Source organism: Thamnophis elegans, chromosome 1 (assembly GCF_009769535.1).
Source record: "Thamnophis elegans isolate rThaEle1 chromosome 1, rThaEle1.pri, whole genome shotgun sequence".
In the NCBI taxonomy this organism is placed as follows: Eukaryota; Metazoa; Chordata; class Lepidosauria; order Squamata; family Colubridae; genus Thamnophis; species Thamnophis elegans.
The window spans coordinates 171949899-171972138 of record NC_045541.1 but is presented as its reverse complement, the minus strand read 5'-3'; the positions used below and the strand labels follow the sequence as shown (position 1 = coordinate 171972138).

The window sequence follows — 22240 nt, the reverse complement described above, 5'->3', positions numbered from 1 at the left end:
GCAGATTCAGACAGTGAGGAGGTTGGGGAGGAACATGGGCTGGTCCTGGAGTCTGGGGAAGGCTCTGATGAGGGCTCTATGTTGGAGGCAAAGAAAGGGCCAGAGCCATCCAACAGTTATCAACTGCTTTTGGAGTCAGAGATCAGTGGAGCAGAAGAACAGCTGGAGCCTGTTCCCAATGTGTGCATGCACAGAGTTGCCAGATGAAGGGAACAGCTAAAGAACAGGGGTCGACTTGGGAGTAAGGCCACAGGTGGACAATGAATGGCCCCTCCCAGAGGAAATAAAAGAGGAGCGAAAGGGGAGTGGAGTTTGCAGGAGACAATTAGTTTGCTTCATTGGTTCGTGACTTTCCGAGACTCCTTGCCAGGTTTTGCAGATATCAGCCGGTCAGCTCTCCAAGCCAGATAAGGTCTGTGACTGTGACTGTAAATCCTTCCTTGGAAGACTCTGCTGGATGTGAATGAGGAGAATTCACAGTAAATTAATAAAAGAGTTTTTTGTCGGGACAAGGAGTTTGCTTCATGCTCTTGGGAAGCCTTGGTCAGAACAGGCTGGGGAATTCTGGGAGTTGAAGTCCACCCATCTTCAAGCTGCTAAAAGTTGAGAAATGCTGCCCTAGACATTATTAGAAGGGGAAATCTGTCTCTCCCTTTAAAAGTTCATTTCAACACACCCTTTGTGTTCCTTTTCTTCAGGAGGGACGTTGAACTTCGTTAACCCTGGTCTCACTGTGCACAAAACCACCTCCTCAGCCGTAGATCGCCAGCGCGAATATCTCTTGGATATGATTCCTCCGCGGTCCATCCCTCAATCGGCCACATGGAAATAACGCAAAAACCTCCGCCCCGAGTGGAAGACTTCAAAAAAAAATTTTTTTTTTTGTCTATTACACCTTCTTGGGTTTTCCCCCCCCCCCCCCTTCTTCTTCTCCTTTTGATTCTGCCATCCTTTCCTCCGAAATCTCTCCACGCAGTGGAAAAGCCGCTTTCAAGTCTAACTGGATCTGCCTGCGGGGTTTGCCGGAAAGTATTTTTTACATATATATATATATATTTTTGCGCCAGTCCCCCATCAGGGGCTACTTTGCTTCCTGCTGGATAGAATGGACGCTCGAAAGGGTGGTAATGAACATTTAGGCTACCGAGTTCTTGCAAACCTTTTTTTTTGGCTGATGGTTAAGACCATCCCCGAGGAGAATCTCAATTTAATATTATTGTTTTCTCTGTGTATTTTGTCTCTTTAGTTTGGGGGTTGTTATTATTTTCTCTCTCTCTCTCTTTTTTTTTTTTGGATCAGCACTAGTATGGAACAAGGACTCTTATGCAAGAGAATTTGATGGCTCAATTGCTTCCGGTCTCGGTCCCTTCCCTTCTTACATGCCATCTCTCTCTCTCTCTTTTTTTTTTAAGTTACCTTAGCTGAATTTTACTTTGGTTGATCATACAGTGGCCCTTCGTGACCAACGATGTACTTCACCCATTCATAGAAAGCAGAAGTGGGACCTGGCAACATTGGCAGGGGGAGGGACAAAAACCCAGAAAGCTGGACTGGTTTTCTCTAAACCCCACTGTAATTCCTGAGGAGGCTCTATTCCAAAAAGATAACGGCAGGAGCTTGGCGTTTGGTTTGGAGGTTTCATTTTGTTTTCTTTTTAACCCAGTAATAACTTAACATTACGAGCAAATGCAGACGGACTTGCCACCGCCGGAAGAAATGGAGCAACCGAACACAGGATGTGCATCTTCTTGTTTTTGGGGGTTTCTTTCTTTCTTCTTCTTCTTTTTTTTTTAATAAATAGAATCTTGTTTCAGACAGATGTTTCTGCTCTGGACCCTTTGCTGGCTTAAAGAATTACTGGACAGTTTATATAAAAGAGCTTCTCTACTGAATCTCCTCCATCTGAAACGAATGAACAGGTTGTCGTTTTGTTTTTTTGTTTTTTAAAAAATAGAAAAATATGAAAAAATAAGTCTGATGCTCCCAAAGAGAAAAAGTGAACCGTGTGGAGATGAATATTTTTTTTTCCTACAAAAAAAAAAGCAGGATCTGATTGAATCTCCCTTCCCCCTTTTCAATTTTTTTCTAGAAAGGTTTTTACTTGCCTGTCTTAAGAACGGTGTGCAATTTAGTCATGTGGAGCAGAAGGGACCAGAGAAGTACATTTTTTTTGTGTTTAAAAAAAAAAAAAGAAATAAATAAAAACAACACCACGAGACATAAGTCCACATTCTCTCTTGCTACCAGTTGTTGGGGGAGGGGGGGAGAAACAGCCTTGTCATTGGGGAACCATTATATTACTGGTGCCCTCCATACAATGTTGGACTGAGCTCCCATAATTCCCAGCCAGGGGCACAAGTAGAGGGTGCCTAGTGTAGGAAACAAAAAAACAAAGCACAGGGTCTCCGGCTTTATCAGCTCAACATGGGTGCAAAAATCGGTTGTCTCTGGTATGTTCAATCCCATCCTTAGAAATGTAACTGATTTTTACTACTAGCATCTTGACCAGAGGTCTCCAAACTTGGGCACTTTAAGACTTGTGGACTTCAACTCCCAGAATGCCTCAGCCAGCAAAGAATTCTGGGAGTTGAAGTCCACAAGTCTTAAAAGTGCCCAAATTTGGAGACCCCTGATCTTGACTAATGTTGGCTTTAAACCGCACTTCCCCTGGCCCCCTGCCAAATTCAGTGAAATACGGGGGGGAATGTCTTAGTCTTATTTTTCCCCTTTAATGCCATTTTTTTTTATAGTAGAGGCAGAAGTACAGACCTTTCTATACCTATTCATACTAGCGTATTGGTACTAGATCTAGTGCTGATATAAGAGTTTGTTGCAAAAAAAATTATATATAAACAAATGCATATATAAATATAAATATATATAAATATATATATAAGACTATATATAAAACAGGGTGGGAGGGGATTAATACTGTGCAGGCAAACCTTTTTTGGGGTCTGGTATTTTGTTAGCTACAAGTGAGATGCCTAATTTAAGAACAGACCTACCAATGTTACTGTTATCAGGAAGGGCTCCCGTTCCAATGACAGCTCTTGCATTTTAATAAAAAAGTTCCTCCTAATTCCCCCTTTTTTCCTCTTCTGTAAGCTTGAGAATATTTAGATATGTTTTAAAGTTCTGGTGGATAGCAAGCGTTATAGGGTTTTAATTATTATTTTTTGTACACAGTTCATCTGAATTTCAGTGTTCGTGGTGGGGCCTGCTTTTGTTTGTACATCAAAACTATTGCTTTACCCTCCATCCTCACCTTTGAATTTAGTGGGCTTTAAAAGCATTCTTGTTGATTTTCTACCCAAAGTTAAGATACCTTAATACCATTGTTTTCTCTCTCTCTCCCTCTCTCTCTCTCTCTTCCCCCCCCCTCTCTCTCTCTTGCACTTCAGTTCCATATAGAAGTTTGCACCAGTATAAACAATTGGAGTTCCATTCTCCTAAAGAACCTATCTCATTTCCAGATTAACCCCAAGACTTCTCTGATGGGTCAAGTAGACTTAAAACTGGTATGAAGCTGTAGTGTAGACATAACTGTTAAATTTCTCTGGCGTTTTTCCCCCCCACGTTTGCATCATTGGTCTGCCTTAGATCGGATGTGAATCGAGGTTTCCATTTCTGAAATTCTGGCCTTGCTTTTTGCGTAGGAGCTGGATTAACTTACAAATCAGGAAAGATAGGTTTGTCCACGTGACGTTTTAAAGCTGGAGCAGTTTGACCAACAGTTGTGAACCTGTGTTTCCAAAAGCCATTTCTTTTTTAAAAAGATGAAAACCCCCAAGCCGTGTCAGAAATCTCTTTTTGATCGGGGTTGGAATTGTCCAGGAAATTTTGGAGGTCCAGAAAAATAAATCTTTTAACTTGAAGCAATTCCTGTGTTGGATCTTTTAAGCCTCGGGTCGAATTACCAGACTTTGAATACATCATCATTTGGGGGATTAGAACATCAATGTCGCTCAAATGGGCATCAGAAGATGTTTTAGGTGTTCTAGAAAACAAGTAATATCCTGTGATGATGCCGAAGAAAAAGACTTGGATATTCATTTGATGTTGAGGAAAGTTGAAATATAGCTGCATACAATAAGCAAAGCTTTCTGATATTCTCTCTTATGCATTAACAGAGGTAAACATAACAGTGGTGTCAAAACTGTCATCATTATTTCTTCTGATTCCTCGTCACCTGCAATTCATTTACTTGCTAGGAAGAGAAACACTAATGTAGTTTTACTAATGACACGAATGTGTTTGTATGTGCACTCCTGTCTGAAAATGGACTAGGGTGGAAAGCAGAGAATAGAAGTTTCTGAAAAGTCATAATAAAAAGACTCTAATTGCATCCAAGATCAAAATCTCTGGAGCACAACAACTGCACTAAATGGATTAAAATCCTGCATACTTTTGTCATCTGAGATCATTTTTTATTTCACAGCTTTCATTGTGAGCCACTCAAAAGATATATTCCTAAGGTGGGCAGCCATATAAATCTTTTAAATAAATAAATAACCTTAGCTTGCAATGGAAAAACTTCATGTGCCATGCAATGCGAGCATTTGCAGCAACAGGTGTTCTTAAGACACTAAATTGAGTGAGCTGCTAGCCTGCCACTTTGCTCATGTTGTAAACATAAAACAATTCTATAGGTTGGAAGTGAAGCCTGCCGTGAGATTTTCATATTTTTCCCTGAGATCTGGAAATTATTTCAAAGATTCCTCCAGTTACTATGTAGCAAAGTGGGGGGCTAATAACATTTTTACAAATAAATGAATAAAAAGTTGAGAACACCTGCTTTACCCTTGAGAGAAAACGGGAAATAATTTTGGTGAAGAATTATGCATTCTTGGCCATGTTTGGTGTTGAGTATGGGTAGTCCTTGACTTATAACCATAATTGGGCTCATTTCCAATGCTAGGCAAGGCAGTTGTTATGTGAGTTTTGTCTTATTTTACGATCTTCTTTTGACAGTTAAGCAAATCCCTAAATATAAGCAAATCTGTCTCCTCCCCCACCCACCCCCCAGACGTTGCCTTTCAGAAGCTGGCTGAGGTGGTTACAAATGGTGATCACATGACCCTGGGACAGTACAACTCGTAAGTACATGCCAGATGCCAAGTGCCCAAATTTTTGATCACATGATCGTGAGGATGCTGCAACAGTCATAAGTGTGAAAACCAGTTATAAGTCACCTTTTCCCATGCCATCGTAACTTTGGTCACTAAACAAATGGTGGTTAAGTTGAGAACTACCTGTATTGCATCATGAATCATTTAGCCAGATAAATTTTGGTGGGTTTTTTTTCCCCCCTGTTTGCTGATGGCGTTTGATGATGGGCCTTTCAGTCTTGGCGTAGCCACCATAAAATATACTGTATATCAATATAGTAAAATAACTTATATGGGGCATAAGTGAGATGACTGCCTAAAGTTCCCATTTATTTTGACAAACTTAACAGATGAATGGAGCAGGAAAATCTGTGAAAGTTGTTAATCATCACAGCTAAGCTGAACCTTCATAGACAGATAGTATATCCCTAAGTGTTGGAAATCAGGATAAGAAAAAACATGCCTATTACTTTCCAAATCACATCCTGAATTTCGGACACTAATATATTCTTAGAAGTGATAGCTTTCTATTATATTTTTTTACGAATGCCACAATGTAAAAAAGATGTTGAGACTAGAAAGAGTGCAGAGAAGAGCAACAAAGATGATTAGGGGACTGGAGACAAACATGAAGAACGGTTGCAGGAACTGGGTATGTCTAGTTAATGAAAAGAAGGAGTAGGGGTGACCTGATAGCAGTCTTCCAATATCTCAGGGGCTGCCACAAAGAAGAGGGAGTCAAACTATTTTCCAAGGCACCTGAAGGCAGAACAAGAAGCAGTGGATGGAAACTAATCAAGGAGAAAAGCAACCTAGAACAGAGGAGAAATTTCCTGACAGAACAATTAATCAGTGAAACGACTTGCATCCAGGTGGTGTGGGTGTATTTAATCAAGTGAAAATAAAATCAAGGAACATTTTAACTCGAAGGCAAAAGAAAGCATGAATATCATGTATTGGGGGTAAGGAGGAAAATATCTTGTGTTATTAATCTTTTGTAATAAACTTCCGAGCCTGCAAATTATTCACTGCACGATACAAGAAAATTCATGCAAAGACAAAATGGGTCTTGTTTGGCTTTATGTGTTTTCTAGATTAAGCCACATAGTTTGTTAACCATGATTCAGACTTCAATGTAATGTGTGGATCCAGCCATTATATCTATTATAAACAAGTAGAACAAAACTTGTTCAATAGAAACAGGAGGCTGGCTGTGGCTGCTTTTGTGACAGCTTTCCTGGAATTTGAAATCAATTTGAAACCATATATCCGGTTTCTCCTCAAAATATTCCAGACCCAATTGTTAAATTATTAACACGGTTAAGCGAATCTGGTTTCCCATTGACTATCAGGTCGCAAAAGGGGGAATCACATGACTCCAGGACACTAACCGTCATAAATGTGAGTCAGTTACCAAGCATCTGAATAAATCACGTGACCATGGGGATGCTGCAACAGTCAAAAGTGAAAAATGGTCGTAAATCACCTCAACGCTGTTGTAACTTCAAACAGTCACTAAAAGAACTGTTGTAAGTAGAGGACTATCTGTACTAATTAGGGGACTGGAGGCTAAAATATGAAGAACTGTTACAGGAACTGGACATGGCTAGTCTAGAAAAGAGAAGGACCAGGGGAGACATGTTAGAAGTGTTCCAATATTGGAGGGGCTGCCACAGAGAGGTGGCACGGTCAAACTATTTTCCAAGGCACCCAAAGGCCAGACAAGGAATAATGGCTGGAAACTGATCAAGGAGCGATTCAACCTAGAAATAAGGAGAATTTTTCTGACACAACAATCAACCCATGGAACAGAAGTTGCCTTCGGAAGTTGTGGGAGCTGGAGGCTTTCAAGAAGAGACTAACAGCCATCTGAAATGGTGTAGGGTTTCCTGCTTGGGCTGGGGTGGGGTAGGACTATATGACCTACAAGGTCCCTTCCAACTCTGTCAGACGCAGGGGTCTCCAACCTTGGCAACTTTAAGCCTTGTGGACTTCAACTCCCAGAATTCCTCAGCCAGCTTTGCTTTGCTGAATTCCTCAGCTTTGCTGGCTGAGGAATTCTGGGAGTTGAAGTCCACAAGGCTTAAAGTGGCCAAGGTTGGAGACCCCTGTAAGAGTACATTCTTAATTTGTCGTCCTTCAAAAAATAGGTTGAGCAGCCCTTCGGTCCTCGGACTGCTCCCTTGCAAAACCCTTCCAATGCTAGCGTTCTGCATATCTTATCCCGCAAGGAGCTAGAAAGCCAAGCGCGCTCCAGGGCCGAGAGGCGGGGGGGGGGAGAACTCTCCCTCGCCCGACGCGCACAAGCAGCCTCGCCGTCCGACTTTCCCCGGCCCTATCACATGACCGTCAGTCTTCGTCCAAGATCGCCTATCGTTGCGGCGCTCGCATGACGTCACCCACAAGAGGCGGAGCGGACGATCGGGCTCACGAAGCGTCGGGGCGGGAGGGTGAGAACCGCCCGCTTCCAAGATGGCGGCGGGAGCCTGGAAGGTGAAGCAGGACATGCCGCCGCCGGGCGGTTATGGATCCATCGACTATAAGAGGCGGTTGCCCTATCGGGGGCTCCCGGGTGAGGATGGGGAGAGGGGGTCTTGAAACTCGGGGTCTTGGAGCCTTCGGGAGGCGGCTGGCTCTCGGTCCATCGCTTAAGCTAGGGATGGCTGCCTTGAATAAGCCACCATAGGCTGCGTTCCTTTGCTGGGTCCCTGCTTTTCCAACCCCCCAAAGGACACCCTAAATCTGTTTTTTTAATTTATTTACCGTATGGTAAATACATGGCCTTCTGGTAGTTCAAAATCTGTAAGATGAGCCCAAATATACTTTTTTTTTTTCAGGAGGCAACTGGACTTCCTTGGTTTTTCTTTTGAAGACGTTTCGCTTCTCATCCAAGAAGCTTCTTCGGCTCTGACAGGATGGTGGGGAATGGAAGGGTTTATATTCCTTGCAGACAGCTTGGTCATTTGCATCCTTTTAGAGGGCCGTTGAAGCACTTGGAGGTTTATCTGTGTCCTCAGGGTCACCTGAGTGGCGCAAATGGTTCCTATAGTCTGCAATTTTTCCTCTGGAAATCCATTCTTACTCCCACACCATTCAAAGGGTGTCCATCCCAAATTGTATAGCTAAAAGTCTGCAGAGATTCTCAATCATCCAGGTCATGGCTTTATTTAATTTATTTTATTTTATTTATTTAGTTTTTCAAACATGTACGAGATATCAGGTATAAGTATAAACATGGACATGAGCACAGGAAATGAGTACAAATAAATGGGGACAGTAGGACAGGGACGGTAGGCACGTTGCTGCGCTTATGCATGCCCCCTTACAGACCTCGTGGGAATGGGGTGAGGTGCACGGTAGACAGTTTAAGAAGCTGTGGGGGTTTGAGAAAATAACAGAGTCAGGTACAGCATTCCAGGCGTTGACCACTCTGTTGCTGAAGTCGTATTTTCTGCAGTCGAGTTTGGAGCAACCTTGAGTTTGTATCTATTGTTGCCCGTGTATTATTGCGGTTGAAGCTGAAGTAGTCATTGACAGGTAGGACGTTGTAGCAGACAATTTTGTGTACAACGCTTAGGTCAGATTGTAGGCGGCGTAGTTCATGGTTGTCTAAGCAACCTTTGGGACAACCATGATCTGGATTGTTAGGTACGCTCCCCGTTGGGAGAGCAAGTGCGTTCAGAGAAGCGTTGGGAGAGTTGTGTTGGAGAACACACAAACCAGCATACAGAGACACTGCAGTTTAAATAGGCTTTTACTTTCTTGGAAATAGAGGTATCAGAATCCATCAAACAGTCCAAGTCATACACGGATAAGACAGCCAGTCATCAACGTCTTTCAGTTAAGGGATAATTCAAAATAACATAGTCCAGTATCATATAATCAGTTCAGTACTCAAAGTTTGCGAACAGTTGCAAAACTTACAATAGCTCACTGCACTTTCTAACAGCCAGCTTCCAAAACACTCAGATCAGATCAGCCCAGCATCTAAGGAACAGAGCTAACAGTCATTCTGGCTCCCTCTTATGGCCGATTGAGGAAAACAGCAACCAATCACATTTTACAGTATGATTTAAAGAAACAAGTATAACATTGCTATATGATTTATATATTGCCAACCCAGCCATTAGAATTATATTCCTAACATGGATGACTGAGAATTTCTACAGACCTGTAAGATGAGCCTTTGTCTTTCTTGCAGCTTAAGGCCTGCTGCTGTCAACCCAGCCAGTCGTGATTTATTCAACAAGCCAGGGTTGCTTGTGTGTGCTGCAAGACATCTGAGCAGCTGGATAGTAGGCTTGTGTGAAAGTTGGGAGTTCTACACAGGTGCCCAAAGGAAATGAGGGGGCGCAGACTTTCAACTGACTTGCTGTATTTTTCAGAGTATAAGACACACGGGAGTATAAGATGCACCAAGGTTTTGAAGAGGCAAATTGGAAAAAAAAGTTTTTGCACTCTGTAAACCTCCCAAAAATGGCCTGTTTTTTTGTGAAAATGGCCCCATTTTTTTAAAAGGGCATGAATAGCCTTTAGGAGGCTTATAAGAGTGCTCCTGGGGGCTGGAGGGGATAAAATTGAGCAAAAAGTGGCTCGTTTTTCGCTCACTTCCATCCTCCCCAGCCCCCAGGAGCTCTTTGAAAGCCTCCTAAGTTATACATGGCCATTTTTGCAAAGGGGGCAGGTTTCAGGAGGCCAAAAAATGCTGTATTCAGTGTATAAGACGCACCCAGATTTTCAGCCTCTTTTCTTTTTTGAGGGAAAAGGGTGCATCTTATACTCTGAAAAATACGGTAACTCATAGATTCCCCCATTAGAACAGCTTCTGAAGAGGGTCTCTTATTATCCTTCCCATTCAGCAGGTGGTGCAAGCTGGGTTCCTATACAGGTAGTCCTCGACTTACAACAGTTCATTTGGTGACAGTTCGAAGTTACAACGGCACTGAAAAAAGGGACTTCTGACCATTTTTCACACATGATTATTGCAGCATCCCCGTGGTCATGTGATCAAAATTCAGACATTTGGCAACCGACTCATATTTATGATGGTTGCAGTGGCCCAGGTTCATATGATCACCTTTTGCGACCTTCTGACAAGCCGGGTTAATGAGGAAGCCGGATTCATTTAACAACTGTTGCTAACTTAACAACTGTAGTGATCAACTTAACAACTGTGAGCAAGAAAGGTTATAAAATGGGACAGAGCAAAGCTCACTTAACAACTGTCATGATTAGCAACAGAAGCCTTGGTCTGAATTGTGGTCATAAGTTGTGGAGTACCTGTGTATGACACTTCAAAATAAAGCTTTCAAAGTAGCTGAATGTGTTAGTTGTGATTGTTTATGAGGATGCTGTGCCTCCTGCTAATCCCCCAAATTTACCTTCTGAAGGTGAGCAGGAATGATAGCCTTAATATAGCTGAGAGGAAAGACCTAACCTTTGAAGGGGGGGGGGAGATTCTCAAAATACCCTAACCCATTTCTACCCCACTCCAGGGGAAGGATACTGCAAAATCTCCATTCCCTCCCCCATTCAAGGGAAAGGATACTGTAAAATCCCCATTCCAGGGGAAGGATACTGCAAAATCTCCATTTCCACCCCACTCCAGGGGAAGGATACTGCAAAATCTCCATTCCCTCCCCCCACTCAAGGGAAAGGATACTGTAAAATCCTCATTCCAGGGGAAGGATACTGCAAAATCTCCATTTCCACTCCACTCCACGGGAAGGATACTGCAAAATCTCCATTTCCACCCCAGGGAAAGGATACTGCAAAATCTCCATTTCTACCCCACTCCAGGGGAAGGATACTGTAAAATCCCCATTCCCTTTCCACTCCAGGGAAAGGATACAGTAAATTCCCCATTCCCTCCCCACTCCAGGGAAAGGATACTGCAAAATCTCCATTCCCACCCCACCCCAGGGGAAGGATACTGCAAAATCTCCATTTCTACTGCACCCCAGGGGAGGGATATTGTAAAATCCTCATTCCTTCCCTCACCACCCAACTTACCTGCTTTCCAGCTCTGTTCTGTGCAACAAAAGAAGACCCAGCCGATCAGCTGGGACTCCAATCAACTGGGACTCAGGAAGCACCGAATAGATGGGGGGGGGGGCAATTAGAGGTGGTATTTGCCGGTTCTCCGAACTACTTAAAATTTCCGCTACCGGTCCGCCAGAACCGGCTGAATACCACCTCTGCTGTAGCTGTATTTGGAAATGTGCTGGCTGGGAAAAGGAAGGGCCATTTGGTGGTTACATGTGTTCATACAGATATACGCTTTATTCTATAGGGATGACTGATGATAGTACAGTCGAGAAGATGTGAAAACGCATGGGCCAGTTTCTTCTAGTGGCTAAAACACCAGGCCACAAACCTGTAGACAGTTGAGTTCCGGTCCAACTTTAAGCATGAAAGCCGCCTGGGTGACTTTGGGCCAGTCCCTCCCTCTCAGCCCAATTCACATCAAGGGGTTGTTGTGGGGAAAGGAATAGGAGGAAGAAATATTAGGTATGTTCACTGCCTTGAGTTACTCCTGAAAATAAAGCAAATACAGGCAATCCTTGACTTACAACCGTTCTTTTAGTGGCTGTTCGAAGTTACAATGGCACTGAAAAAAAGTGCCTTATGACCCGTTTTTCACGCTTACAACCATTGCAGCATCCCCGTGGTCACCTGATCAAAATTCGGCCGCTTGACTGCTACCTCAGCGGTCACCAACTGGTGGTCCGCGAGAAAATTTTGGTGGTCCGCAGAAAAATTATTTGCATTATTTGTATTGCATTAAATCAGGGGTTCTCAAACGACGGTCCCTGGGCTGGATATTTGCAATGAACGCTTGTGTTGCTGCAGAGAGTCTCCCCCTTCGGGGTGTTTTTCTGCGGGTTGGAGGGGGGCAGAAATTCTGACTTGGGGTCTGCTTTGGCCTCCTGTTGCAGGGCTTTGGGCAAAGGCTGGAGGGAAGCACTGCTGGTGGCGAAGAGCCGCAGGACTTTGTTCCCAGTGGGATTGCATCATGGCCTGGAACTGGCTGACCATCTCAGCCCATTGAGCCTCCAGGCGCCAGTACCTGGCACTCCCGCAGGTCTTCCCTCTGCTTGGAAAGCCTATGCTCATAGTCCTCAGTGAGGTGCTTCTGCTGAGCCTCCTCCTCGGTCAGATCCAATTTGAACTAAGCTGTTTTGCCAACTCTTTCTCATGATGGCTGCTTAGCTCCAACAACTGCTTCCTGTTGGGGCCCTAAGGAGCCTGGGAGGGCAGGCGAGGAGTGGATGGGAAGGGAGGGCCAAGTAGAGGCTGGCGAGGAGCCCCTTGATGTGAGTGACATTGCATTGGCCACGCCCATCCAGTCACATGACCACTGAGCCACGCCCAGCCAGCCAGACATTAGGCAGCTCATATTAGTGGTCCGCGGAATTTAAAATTATGAATTTAGTGGTCCCTGAGGTCCGAAAGCTTGGTGAGCCCTGTGCTAGCTCAAATTTATCACAGTTGCCCTGTCCCAGGCTCATGTTTTTGCAACCTTCTGCTAAGCAAAGTCAACGGGGACCCCTGATTCAGTTAATAACTAATTTAACAAGTGCAGTGATTTACTTGCACAATTGTGACAAGGATGATCAAAAAATTGGGCAAAACTCACTTAACAATGGTCTCACAAAGCAACAGAAATGTGGTGCTCAATGGTATTAGTAAGTTGAGAGCTACCTGTAAAATACCGTATTTTTCAGAGTATAAGACGCACCTTTTCCCCTCAAAAAATGGCTGAAAATCTGGGTATGTCTTATACATTGAATACAGCATTTTTTTGCCTCCAGAAACCCCGCCCCTTCACCAAAATGGACTTGCATAGCCTTTAGGGGGCTTCCAGAGTGCTCCTGGGGGCTGGGGAAGGCAGAAATGAGCGAAAAACTGGCTGTTTTTTGCTCATTTCCCCCCCCCGCCCCCCAGGAGCACTCTATAAGCTTCCCAAAGGCTACGCGTGCCATTTTTTAAAAAGAAAAAACGGGCTCATTGCGAAAAACCGGCTCGTTTTTTGCTCATTTCTTCCCCCCCCCCCCCCCCCCCAGGGCTCAGGGCACTCTACAAGCCTCCTAAAGGCTATCCATGTCCCTTTTTTTGAAAATAATGGCCCCGTTTCTGGGAGTTCTGCAGAATGCAAAAACTTTTTTTTTAAAAAAAAAATTGCCTCTTCAAAATCTCGGTGTGTTTTATACTCTGAAAAATACAGTAGCTGTTGTGACTCAGCAGAAGTTTGCTGTGAGTTGAGTCCCGATGCAGGAATAACAATGCAGCTGGGGCTCGTTAGTGTGGTCTTCTGAAGATAAAAGGACTGATGGTGCCACGCCCTGGTTGCAGAAGTCAACGTTCATGGTTCATCGGTCGTGGTTTGTTTGTGAGAGACACTTGGATAAGTGATTTGCTTTCTGTAACCCGGATTCAAAGAGACACTTGGAGAAGTGCTTTGCTTTCTTTCTGTACACCTGGTTTTGTCGTAAGAGATCTTCGTTTTTGCATTCTGTTATCTTCTTGCCAGAGACTTTATTTATGTTTATTTTGGGCTCGCAGCCAGCGGAAACCAGGACTGATAAAGTTATTTCCTTTTAAGTCTGTCTGCCTGTCGTCTTTGAACGAGCGAAGAAGTGGGGGGTCAGAACAAGTAGCCATGATTAAAAACTGCAAGGAGGTCATGGAACCAGCAAGCAGGAATCTCCCTGAAGTTCATGACTAATACAAAAAAAAAGCCAAGGTCTCCTCCTTAGCCTTTGAAAGCTTAACTGTCAGGGTTTCCAAATAGCATCCAGCTGGCCTGACATTTAGCCTCCCCTTGGAGATCTTTTTTCTTCTTGTTTGACTATCATTGGTAGTTGCTAATAAACCATGATGACCCCATTTTGTTATTTCTAGGTTATGGCCTGCTTGCCATTGGAATTGGAACCTTTGTTTTCGGGACTTACGCTATTTACAGGTGGAACTGGGAGAGGAGGTAAGTTTGCCATCGTTCCCTTTGTTTAATTGGCCCGAAAAAAAATATGCATGACAGTCTCAGGTTGCCTTTGCTTCAGTAGAGGTAGTCCTCCACTTACAACCATTCATTTAGTGACCGTTCAAAGTTACAACGGCACTGGAAATAAAGTGGCATGACCACTTATGATCACAGTTTTGACCCAGGGTCACTTACTTCAAATTTGGATGTTTGGCAACTGGTTCATAGTTATGACGGTTGCAGTGTCCCAAGGTACGGGATCCCCTTTTGCGACCTTCTGACAAGCAAAGTCAATGGGGGAAGCCAGACTCACTTTACAACCGGGTTGCTAATTTTATCAACTGCAGTGATTCAACTTAATAGCGGTGGCAAGAAAGGTCATAAAATGGGGTAGAACTCACTTAACAAATGTCTGACGTAACAACATAAATTTTGGGCTCAAGTGTGGTTGTAAGTCGAGGACTACCTTTACCTTAACCCGGAGGCGTCAAAACTTGGGAACTTTAAGACTTGTGGACTTCAACTCCCAGAATTCCCCCTGCCAGCATGCTGGAATTCTGGGAGTTGAAGTCCACAAGTCTTCCCAAGTTTCGACACCCCTGCCTTAACCCAGGTGGTGATTTTGTCTGGGTTTCGTTGCGTACACATGGCACTCTGCTAATTGTGATTTATTCATTAATCTATGATTAAGAAAACCTTTGTTTTGTTGTATGAGAGCTGCATGTATGTGCAAAGCTGGGGAGAGTTCTGCAGAAAATTAGAGTGATATACATTTAATCAACAGATCAAGTTTTATGTAGAGAATTTTGAGATACTGATGGAAACAGTTATGTGGAGAAGTTTAGTACTGCGTGAAAGTAACAGGGCCCACCTGACTGTTTTGCCATCCTATATGGATGCTAAAAGAAACGAGGTGGCTAAGGCGCTGAGCCTGTTGATCAGAAAGGTCGGCAGTTTGGCGGTTTGAATCCCTAGTGGTGCGTAATAGAGTGAGCTCCCGTTACTTGTCCTAGCTTCTGCCAACCTAGCAGTTTGAAAGCATGTAAAAATGCAAGTAGAAAAATAGGGACCACCTTTGGTGGGAAGGTTAACAGTGGTCTGTGCGCCTTCGGTGTTTAGTCATGCCAGCCACATGACCACGGAGATGTCTTCGGACAGTGCTGGCTCTTCGGCTTTGAAACGGTGAGCACTGCCCCCTAGAGTCGAAGGTCTCGAAGGACCTGGATGCTGTCCACACGTTTTATTTCCTCTTCACTAAAGAAGGGCGAATGAGTCCTGGGTTTTTTTTCCAACCCTGATAATTTAATATGTGTGAATGTCAATTCCCAAAATCCCCTAGCTCAGGGGTCTCCAACCTTGGCAACTTTAAGACTTGTGGACTTCAACTCCCAAAGTTCCTCAGCCAGCAAAGCTGAACTCTGGGAGTTGAAGTCCACAAGTCTTAAAGTTGCCAAGGTTGGGGATCCCTGCCATATGGGTAGACTTTCAATGAAGAATTCTCCAGCCGCCATGCTAAGAATTGAAGTCCATATATCCTAAAGTTGCTGAGCTTGAGAACCCACCGTGTTACAAGATCTGGAAAGCAGCTTTCTCCTTTCTGAGCACGTTTTGTTGTCACCTCCATGATCTTTTCCCGCCTTTTCTAGGCTGCTGGCCTTTGAGGACGCGGAAGCCAGGATAGCAATCATGCCTCTCTTGATGGCCGAGGATGACCGCAAGTAAGTTCAGCTCTCCAGGCCTGGACGCCGAGAGACTCTTTACCTCCCCTCTTCCTTTCACCTAAGCCAGTGTTCCTCAGCCTCAGCAACTTTAAGATGTGTGGACTTCAACTCCCAGAATACCCCAGCCAGTCCTATGGGCTGGGGATTTCTGGGAGTTGAGGTCCATCTTAAAGCCACTGAGGATGGAAAAAACACAGATCTACCGTATTTTTCAGACTATAAGACGCACTGGAGTATAAGACACACCATGATGGTAAATTTTTTAAAAAGGTTTTTGCACTGTGCAGCCCTCCAAAGCCCTCTTTTTTGCAAAAAAAAAAAAAGGGGGGGGGCATGCAGAGGTTTTGGGAGGCTTGTAGAGTGCTGGGGGGGGGGGAAACTGGCCGTTTTTTGCTCCTTTTTTCCCTCCCCAGCCTTCAGGAGCACTTTGCAAGCCTCCCAAAGCCTCTGCATGCCCCCTTTTGGGTTCTTCAAATACCGGTGGTCCTTGACTTAAAGCCATTCATTTAGTGTCCATTCGAAATTACAATGGCGTGGAAAAAAGTGACTCGCGAACGGTTTTCACATGACCACTGCACCCTCCCCAAGGGCACGTGATCAAAATTTGGGCGCTTGGCAACTGGCAGGTATTTATGACGGTTGCACTGTCCCAAGGTCATGTGACCACCATTTGTAACCTTCCCAGCTGGCTTCTGCGGGTGGGGTGGGGGAGTGGGAACCAGATCCACTTAACAGCTGTGTGATTCCCTTAACAGCTGCAGTGATTTGGGCTGCTGCAGTGAAAACGGTCATCATAAACATCCTCCTTCAGTGCCGTTGCAACTCCAGGCAGTCACTGAAGGAATGGTTGTAAGTCAAGAACTACCTTTGTTGCAGGATTTGGTGAGGATTTTTAAAGTCAAGTGTTTTTGCAAGGTCATATAGTGTGGGGGTCCCCAGCAGGTTAAAAATGTAGAGGCCAGAGGGGCCAGGTTTCCTGACACTGTTCTGACCGAGGCTTCCCCACAAAGCCTGGAGCAGATTCCTGGTCCCGACAAAACCCCTTTTATTAAACGAATGTGAATTCCTCTCATTCACATTCAACAAAGGCCTGGCAAACAGTCTTTCAAAGGTGAATTTATGACCACAGATCTTATCTAGCTTGGGAAGCTGCCATGTAAATATTTTCCAAATGCAGTGCTGTGCAAGGAAAAGACGGGGCACAGAGTCTCTGAGATTCACGGACAGATCTTCACACTCCTGAAACGAACACACAAATTGTTTCCTGCAAAAGCCCACTCCCCTTTCGCTCCTCTTTTATTCCCTATGGGAGGGGCCATTCACCATTCACCTGGGGCTTTACTCCCAAGTTGACCCTGATTTCTTAGCTGTTGTTGTCTTCTGACAGTTCTGCGCATGCACACACTGGGAACAGGCTCCAGCTGTTCCTCTGCCTCACTGCTGTCTAGCTCCGAAGGCAGCTGAGAACTGCCGGATGGCCTGGGCCCCACCTCTGCCTCTGACGCAGAGCTGAACCTAACGCAGCCTCCAAGGCTGGCCCATATGCCTCCCCAACCTCCTCACTGTCCGACTCTGCTGCCAGCTCCGCTAGTGGGCCACAACAGACACTCTGAATCAAGCCCCATATGACTAGGTGTATGGACCAAGTTTGGCAAGGCAGAAATTCATTTGCATGAATTCCCAGCATGCCTCATTCCTCCGCATTCTCTCTGTATAGACAGGTAAGCCCTCAACCTACGACTGTTTGCTGCTGTAGCAGACCCTGAAAAAGGGACTTACAACCTGGTTTCAAAGTTCCGACATCCGCTCCCCCTGCCCCCAGTCACGTGATCATATTTGGGGCTCTCGGCATCTGGCCTTGCAGTACCCCACCGTCAACGTTATTGTGATTTACAACACTTTTGCCGGAAGAAAATCGGTGTTTGCTTGCAGCGTACAGCAAAACCCAATCCATAGTGAGCAACGGGTTATGTAAGGATCAGGCGTTCACATAACGACTGTTGTGTTCTCTTAACGACCACTTTCAGAAAAGTTCATAAAAATTGAGTCGGGGTGATATGGCGAGCCGCTTTATAACTGTCACAACGTAATGGCCGTAAATTGCCAGACTGAATTACTGGTATGTCTACCTGTATAGGAGCAAGATGATCCTAATTCTCTATCTAATTTTCTGTCTCTCTCTCCCTCCCTCCCTCCCCCTCTCTTTTTTTTTGTTTGTTGAAGGACGCTGCGCCTCATGCGTCAAAACTTGGATGAGGAAGCCAAGATCATGAAAGATGTCCCCGGCTGGCAGGTTCGAATCTTTGGCAAATTTTGTAATAAAAAGAATTTCTTTTTCCTCCTGTTGCACCCCCAGTTTTTCCTTTGCACCCCCCCCCTCTCCATGAACCCTTGGCCGCCCCCTCCCTTGTGCAGCCTTTGCCTACCCAGCTATAATACAAAGGCCATACATGAGTGAGTTCTTCTGGGTGGCCCTAGATAAATTTGGGGGCAGTTGGAAAAACTCCCAATGCCCTCTTTCTACCAGGTGGCCAAAGGTACTTTTGCAGACTTTTGGTAAAGCCACACTTGGAATACTGCATCCAGTTTGAGGCTCTAGAGTCTCCACATCTTTTCTACATCCTGGCGACCAAAACCGGATGCAAGATATTCCAAGTGTGGCCTTACCAAGGCATTATAAAGTGGTATTAACACTTCACGTGATCTTGATTCTATCCCTCTGTTTATGTAGCCTAGAACTGTGTTGGCTTTTTTGGCAGCTGCTGCACACGGCTGCCTCCTATTTAAATGGTTGTCCACTAGGACTCCAAGATCCCTCTCACAGTTACTGTTATTGAGCAAGGTACCACCTATATTGTACCTGTGCATTTCGTTTTTCTTGACTAAAAGTAGAACCTTACTTTTTTTCACAATTGAATTTCATTTTGTTAGATTTGCAAGCTAGTGTTCCAAAACAGGAGCAGAGACAGTGATGAAACTGTGGGTGTGGTCCTCACGTTTGCTGCAGCTTTATTTGCCTATGTTATGATCATTTGTTTGATTTTTATCCTGCCTTTATTATTATTTATAAATAACCCAAGAAGGCCAGCATACCTCTTTCCTTCTCCCAATTTCCCCCCAACCACAATGCTGTGAGGTGGGTTTGGGCTGAGACAGAGGGACTGGCACAACGTCAACCAACCGTCTTTCGTGCCAAAAGCAAGCAAGACTGCAACTCACAGCCTCCTGGTGATTGCCCAAGATCACCTAAATGGTTTTCATGCCTAAGGCAGGCCTAGAACTTAACCTCTTCTGGTGACTGTCTCAAAATCATCCAATACAATACAATAGCAGAGCTGGAAGGGACCTTGGAGGTCTTCTAGTCCAACCCCCTGCCTAGGCAGGAAACCCTATACCGTTTCAGACAAATGGCTATCCAACATCTTCTTAAAGATTTCCAGTGTTGGGGCACTCACAACTTCTGGAGGCAAGTCTAAGGCAGGACTAGAATTCACCATCTCCTATTCCTAAGCTAGCACCTTAAACATGGGACCAGGGGTCAGCAACCTACGGCTCTGGAGCCGCATGTGGCTCTTTCATCCCTCTCCTGCAGCTCCCTGTGGCTCAAAATATGCATCACAATCGCCAATGAGCAACACCCGCTGGCAGGTGATTTATTGAGCTTTTCAACCCCCAGTAGGCCAACCATGGATAAATCCAAGAAAAGGAAAGTTTCAGAAGAAAACAGAGAATGTTTACTAGTATAACTAGTTTTGTGGCCGCTCAGGAAATAGTCAGGCATGCGAAGCGTTTTGTGGCTCCTGGTGTTTTCTTTTTTGTGGGAAACGGGTCCAAATGGCTCTTTGAGTGTTTAAGGTTGCCAACCCCTGCCCTGGACTGACCTAGTTTTCCTACATGAGTATTGTCTGACCTGTTCCCTCTCTGTTCTCCCAGGTTGGTCAGAGTGTCTACCATACCACACGCTGGGTGTCCCCCAGATCCGATGAGCTGTACTTCCTCCAGCCACCAGAAGTTCAGCGAGATATCTTCTTCGGTTACACCTGGAGCACATAAGCAGACAAGGGTTGTGGAAGGAACCACCTCTCTTGCTTTTCCAGGACAGAACTTATGTTTCTTAATAAACGAATGCTCTCGGGAGCATCGATCCATTGCCGACTGCCCTCGTGTCTTTTCTGATTTCTCCTCTTCCATTTTGCCTCTTATTTCATTGCCATAAACAGTTAGCAAAAGGAACCAAACGAGAAATTGGCAACCGTCAACCTGCCTCACAAAAAAACCCCAAAAACCTTCAGCTTCATCCCAACAAACACGTCAGAATAAGTCCTGTGAAAAATTGGCAGACGAATAAGAGACGAGTTTACTCTTAATATTTAAAACAATGCCTCATGACTGTTTAATGGGGAAATCGCCAAACCAGCTTGTCCTCCCCACTTTTACAATTCTTGATTAGGTTGCATTTCAACCAAATTTGAACTCTCTGCACATGCTCTGAAGAACCATGTAATTTGTGGGTTACAACATACCGCTGGTACCTTCTAAGGTAGATCAGTAGATATTTTTTATTTTTTTTACTTATATCTTTAGTATATGTGTGTGTGTATAATGTGTGTGTGTGTGTGTGTTGCAATTGTGCTGATAAATAAATAAAGGGAGACTAGTATAGATCTATTTCAAGCTATTTAGCTCTCATCAGCTAGCCATACCCTTGCTGGGATTTGAACCTGTGCTGTATTACATATTAGGCAGTTGTGTTAGCTACTAAGCCACAGGTTCTCCTCCTTTATCAGCTATACACACACACGCACACACAAATATATACATATATATAAATGGCTGTGTGTGTGTACGTTCCAACGTAACTCTGGAACGCCTCAAGCAATTTCAACTAAACTTGGTACACAGATGATTTACTCTCTGGAAACAAATAGCCCACAGGCGGGTGGGGTGGGGAGAAGTGTTCTATTAAGATACAGCCTGTTGTGCCTTAAAATGGCTTCTATTGTACCACCGTAAAATGGCTTCTACTGTGCAGCGCAGCGGAGTTGCCATGGTAACGGCTTCACAGTACTCCCCAAGGGGGCTCCCTCTGGTAAGGGGGAAAATCCAACATTAGGAATTACATTTGATCCGGACATTTTCCACCTATAAATAAATACCTGGGCAATGCCGGGTTATGGGCTAATTTTTAATAATTCAAGGCACTGAACATATCTAATATACTGTACCTAATATTCTTTCCTTTCTATTCCCTACAACTATCCGGTGGGGTGAGGTGGGCTGAGAATGTGACTCAAAATCTTCTACAAGGAGGTTTGAAGGCGTGGCACAGATGACTTTGATAAAACAATATTTGTAGTTCAGGGTTGAACTGGGGGTGGGGGGGTCATTCGTGCACTCCGAGCTTGGTTATTTCCTTGCAGATGTTTCATTTCCAACGTAGGTAACACCATCAGTGCGCTGTATCTTCATAGTTCCTCAGGGGAGTCCGGTAATTTCAACCCCAAAAGTGCCTTGGAATAGTTAGCTAACCTTTCTCTATTTCCTCAGGCCTAGGAGAGAAAGCTTCCTCCGCGTGAGAACATGTTGGAAAAATCTTTTTGAATGCAAAACAGTATTAAAGGAGAAACGGCCGTATTGGCTATTTAAATGACTTTTACAATCTTTTTCTAAGGCTGATGCAGTTTGGAAGCAGGAACAACCCACCCACTCCCACCCCGAAATTACATTGCATGCCCTAGGATAGGCTCGATACAGATTCTTAACTGTCTCCAAAGTTTCCCAAAAACTTAGGAAAGTAGAGCAGAGAAATCCCAGCCCTGCATGAGATATAACATGGCTTTTTCATTGGTTGCGTTAGGACTTTTTCCCCTGCACCCTGTCTCCATTGAGTGTCAACTCGCAAAGCATTCATGGTCTGCTCTCGAGTTGCCATGGGCAGGAGGGGGGAAGAATTGATGGAGCAGCTCAGCAGCCACGTTCAGGAGATCATTCCATGCATATCCTCCTCAAGGTTGGGTCTCAGATTACCGGAGCCATGGGTTTTACAGCTTGGGAAAGTGCCTCATTGGACACTGGGAGGAGGGGGGGGGAACAAGTCATAGTTGAGCTGTAAATTATGTGGGGCAGAACTGACTTCACTCAGGAAGGTGCTGACATGTTGCTCCTAATAAATAACTAGATGTCAGGCAGGCAGCCATCTTTTCTTTTGGATCTTTGGCCTGCCACACTTTCTATTATTCTACTATGCATTTTCTGTTGTGGGAAAATGGGAGTGGGGATTGTAAATGCTATGGAGCCATAACAACATTCTTTCTAGAAAGCCAAGGTCATCCTTTGTCTTTGCAGCTCTGCACCTGACTGGAATTGGATAGGTGGAACTGCTAGTATGGCAGTGGAAGATTGGACCATGTGATGGTCTTGTGGGG

General features: G+C 44.6%; 2 protein-coding genes across 11 annotated transcripts in view; both read left to right on the top strand.

Annotated features, from left to right (window-relative positions):
* The window catches only part of GATAD2A (GATA zinc finger domain containing 2A), a 123878-nt gene extending 120000 nt beyond the window's left edge, over positions 1–3878 (top strand). For all 10 annotated transcript variants that reach the window (XM_032214013.1, XM_032214097.1, XM_032214259.1 and 7 more), the window contains one exon: positions 699–3878. In XM_032214013.1, the coding sequence (XP_032069904.1) occupies positions 699–832 (134 nt within the window). In that variant the 3' untranslated portion in view covers positions 833–3878. The remainder of the gene's footprint in view (positions 1–698) is intronic.
* A 3642-nt stretch (positions 3879–7520) lies between these two features.
* NDUFA13 (NADH:ubiquinone oxidoreductase subunit A13) lies at positions 7521–19967 on the top strand. The gene is made up of 5 exons (XM_032213584.1): positions 7521–7683; positions 14016–14094; positions 15741–15812; positions 18039–18108; positions 19749–19967. Exons 1-5 carry the CDS (start codon positions 7584–7586, stop codon positions 19866–19868), a joined length of 441 nt encoding a protein of 146 aa, XP_032069475.1. The 5' UTR covers positions 7521–7583; the 3' UTR covers positions 19869–19967.
* Positions 19968–22240: the final 2273 nt, after the last annotated feature.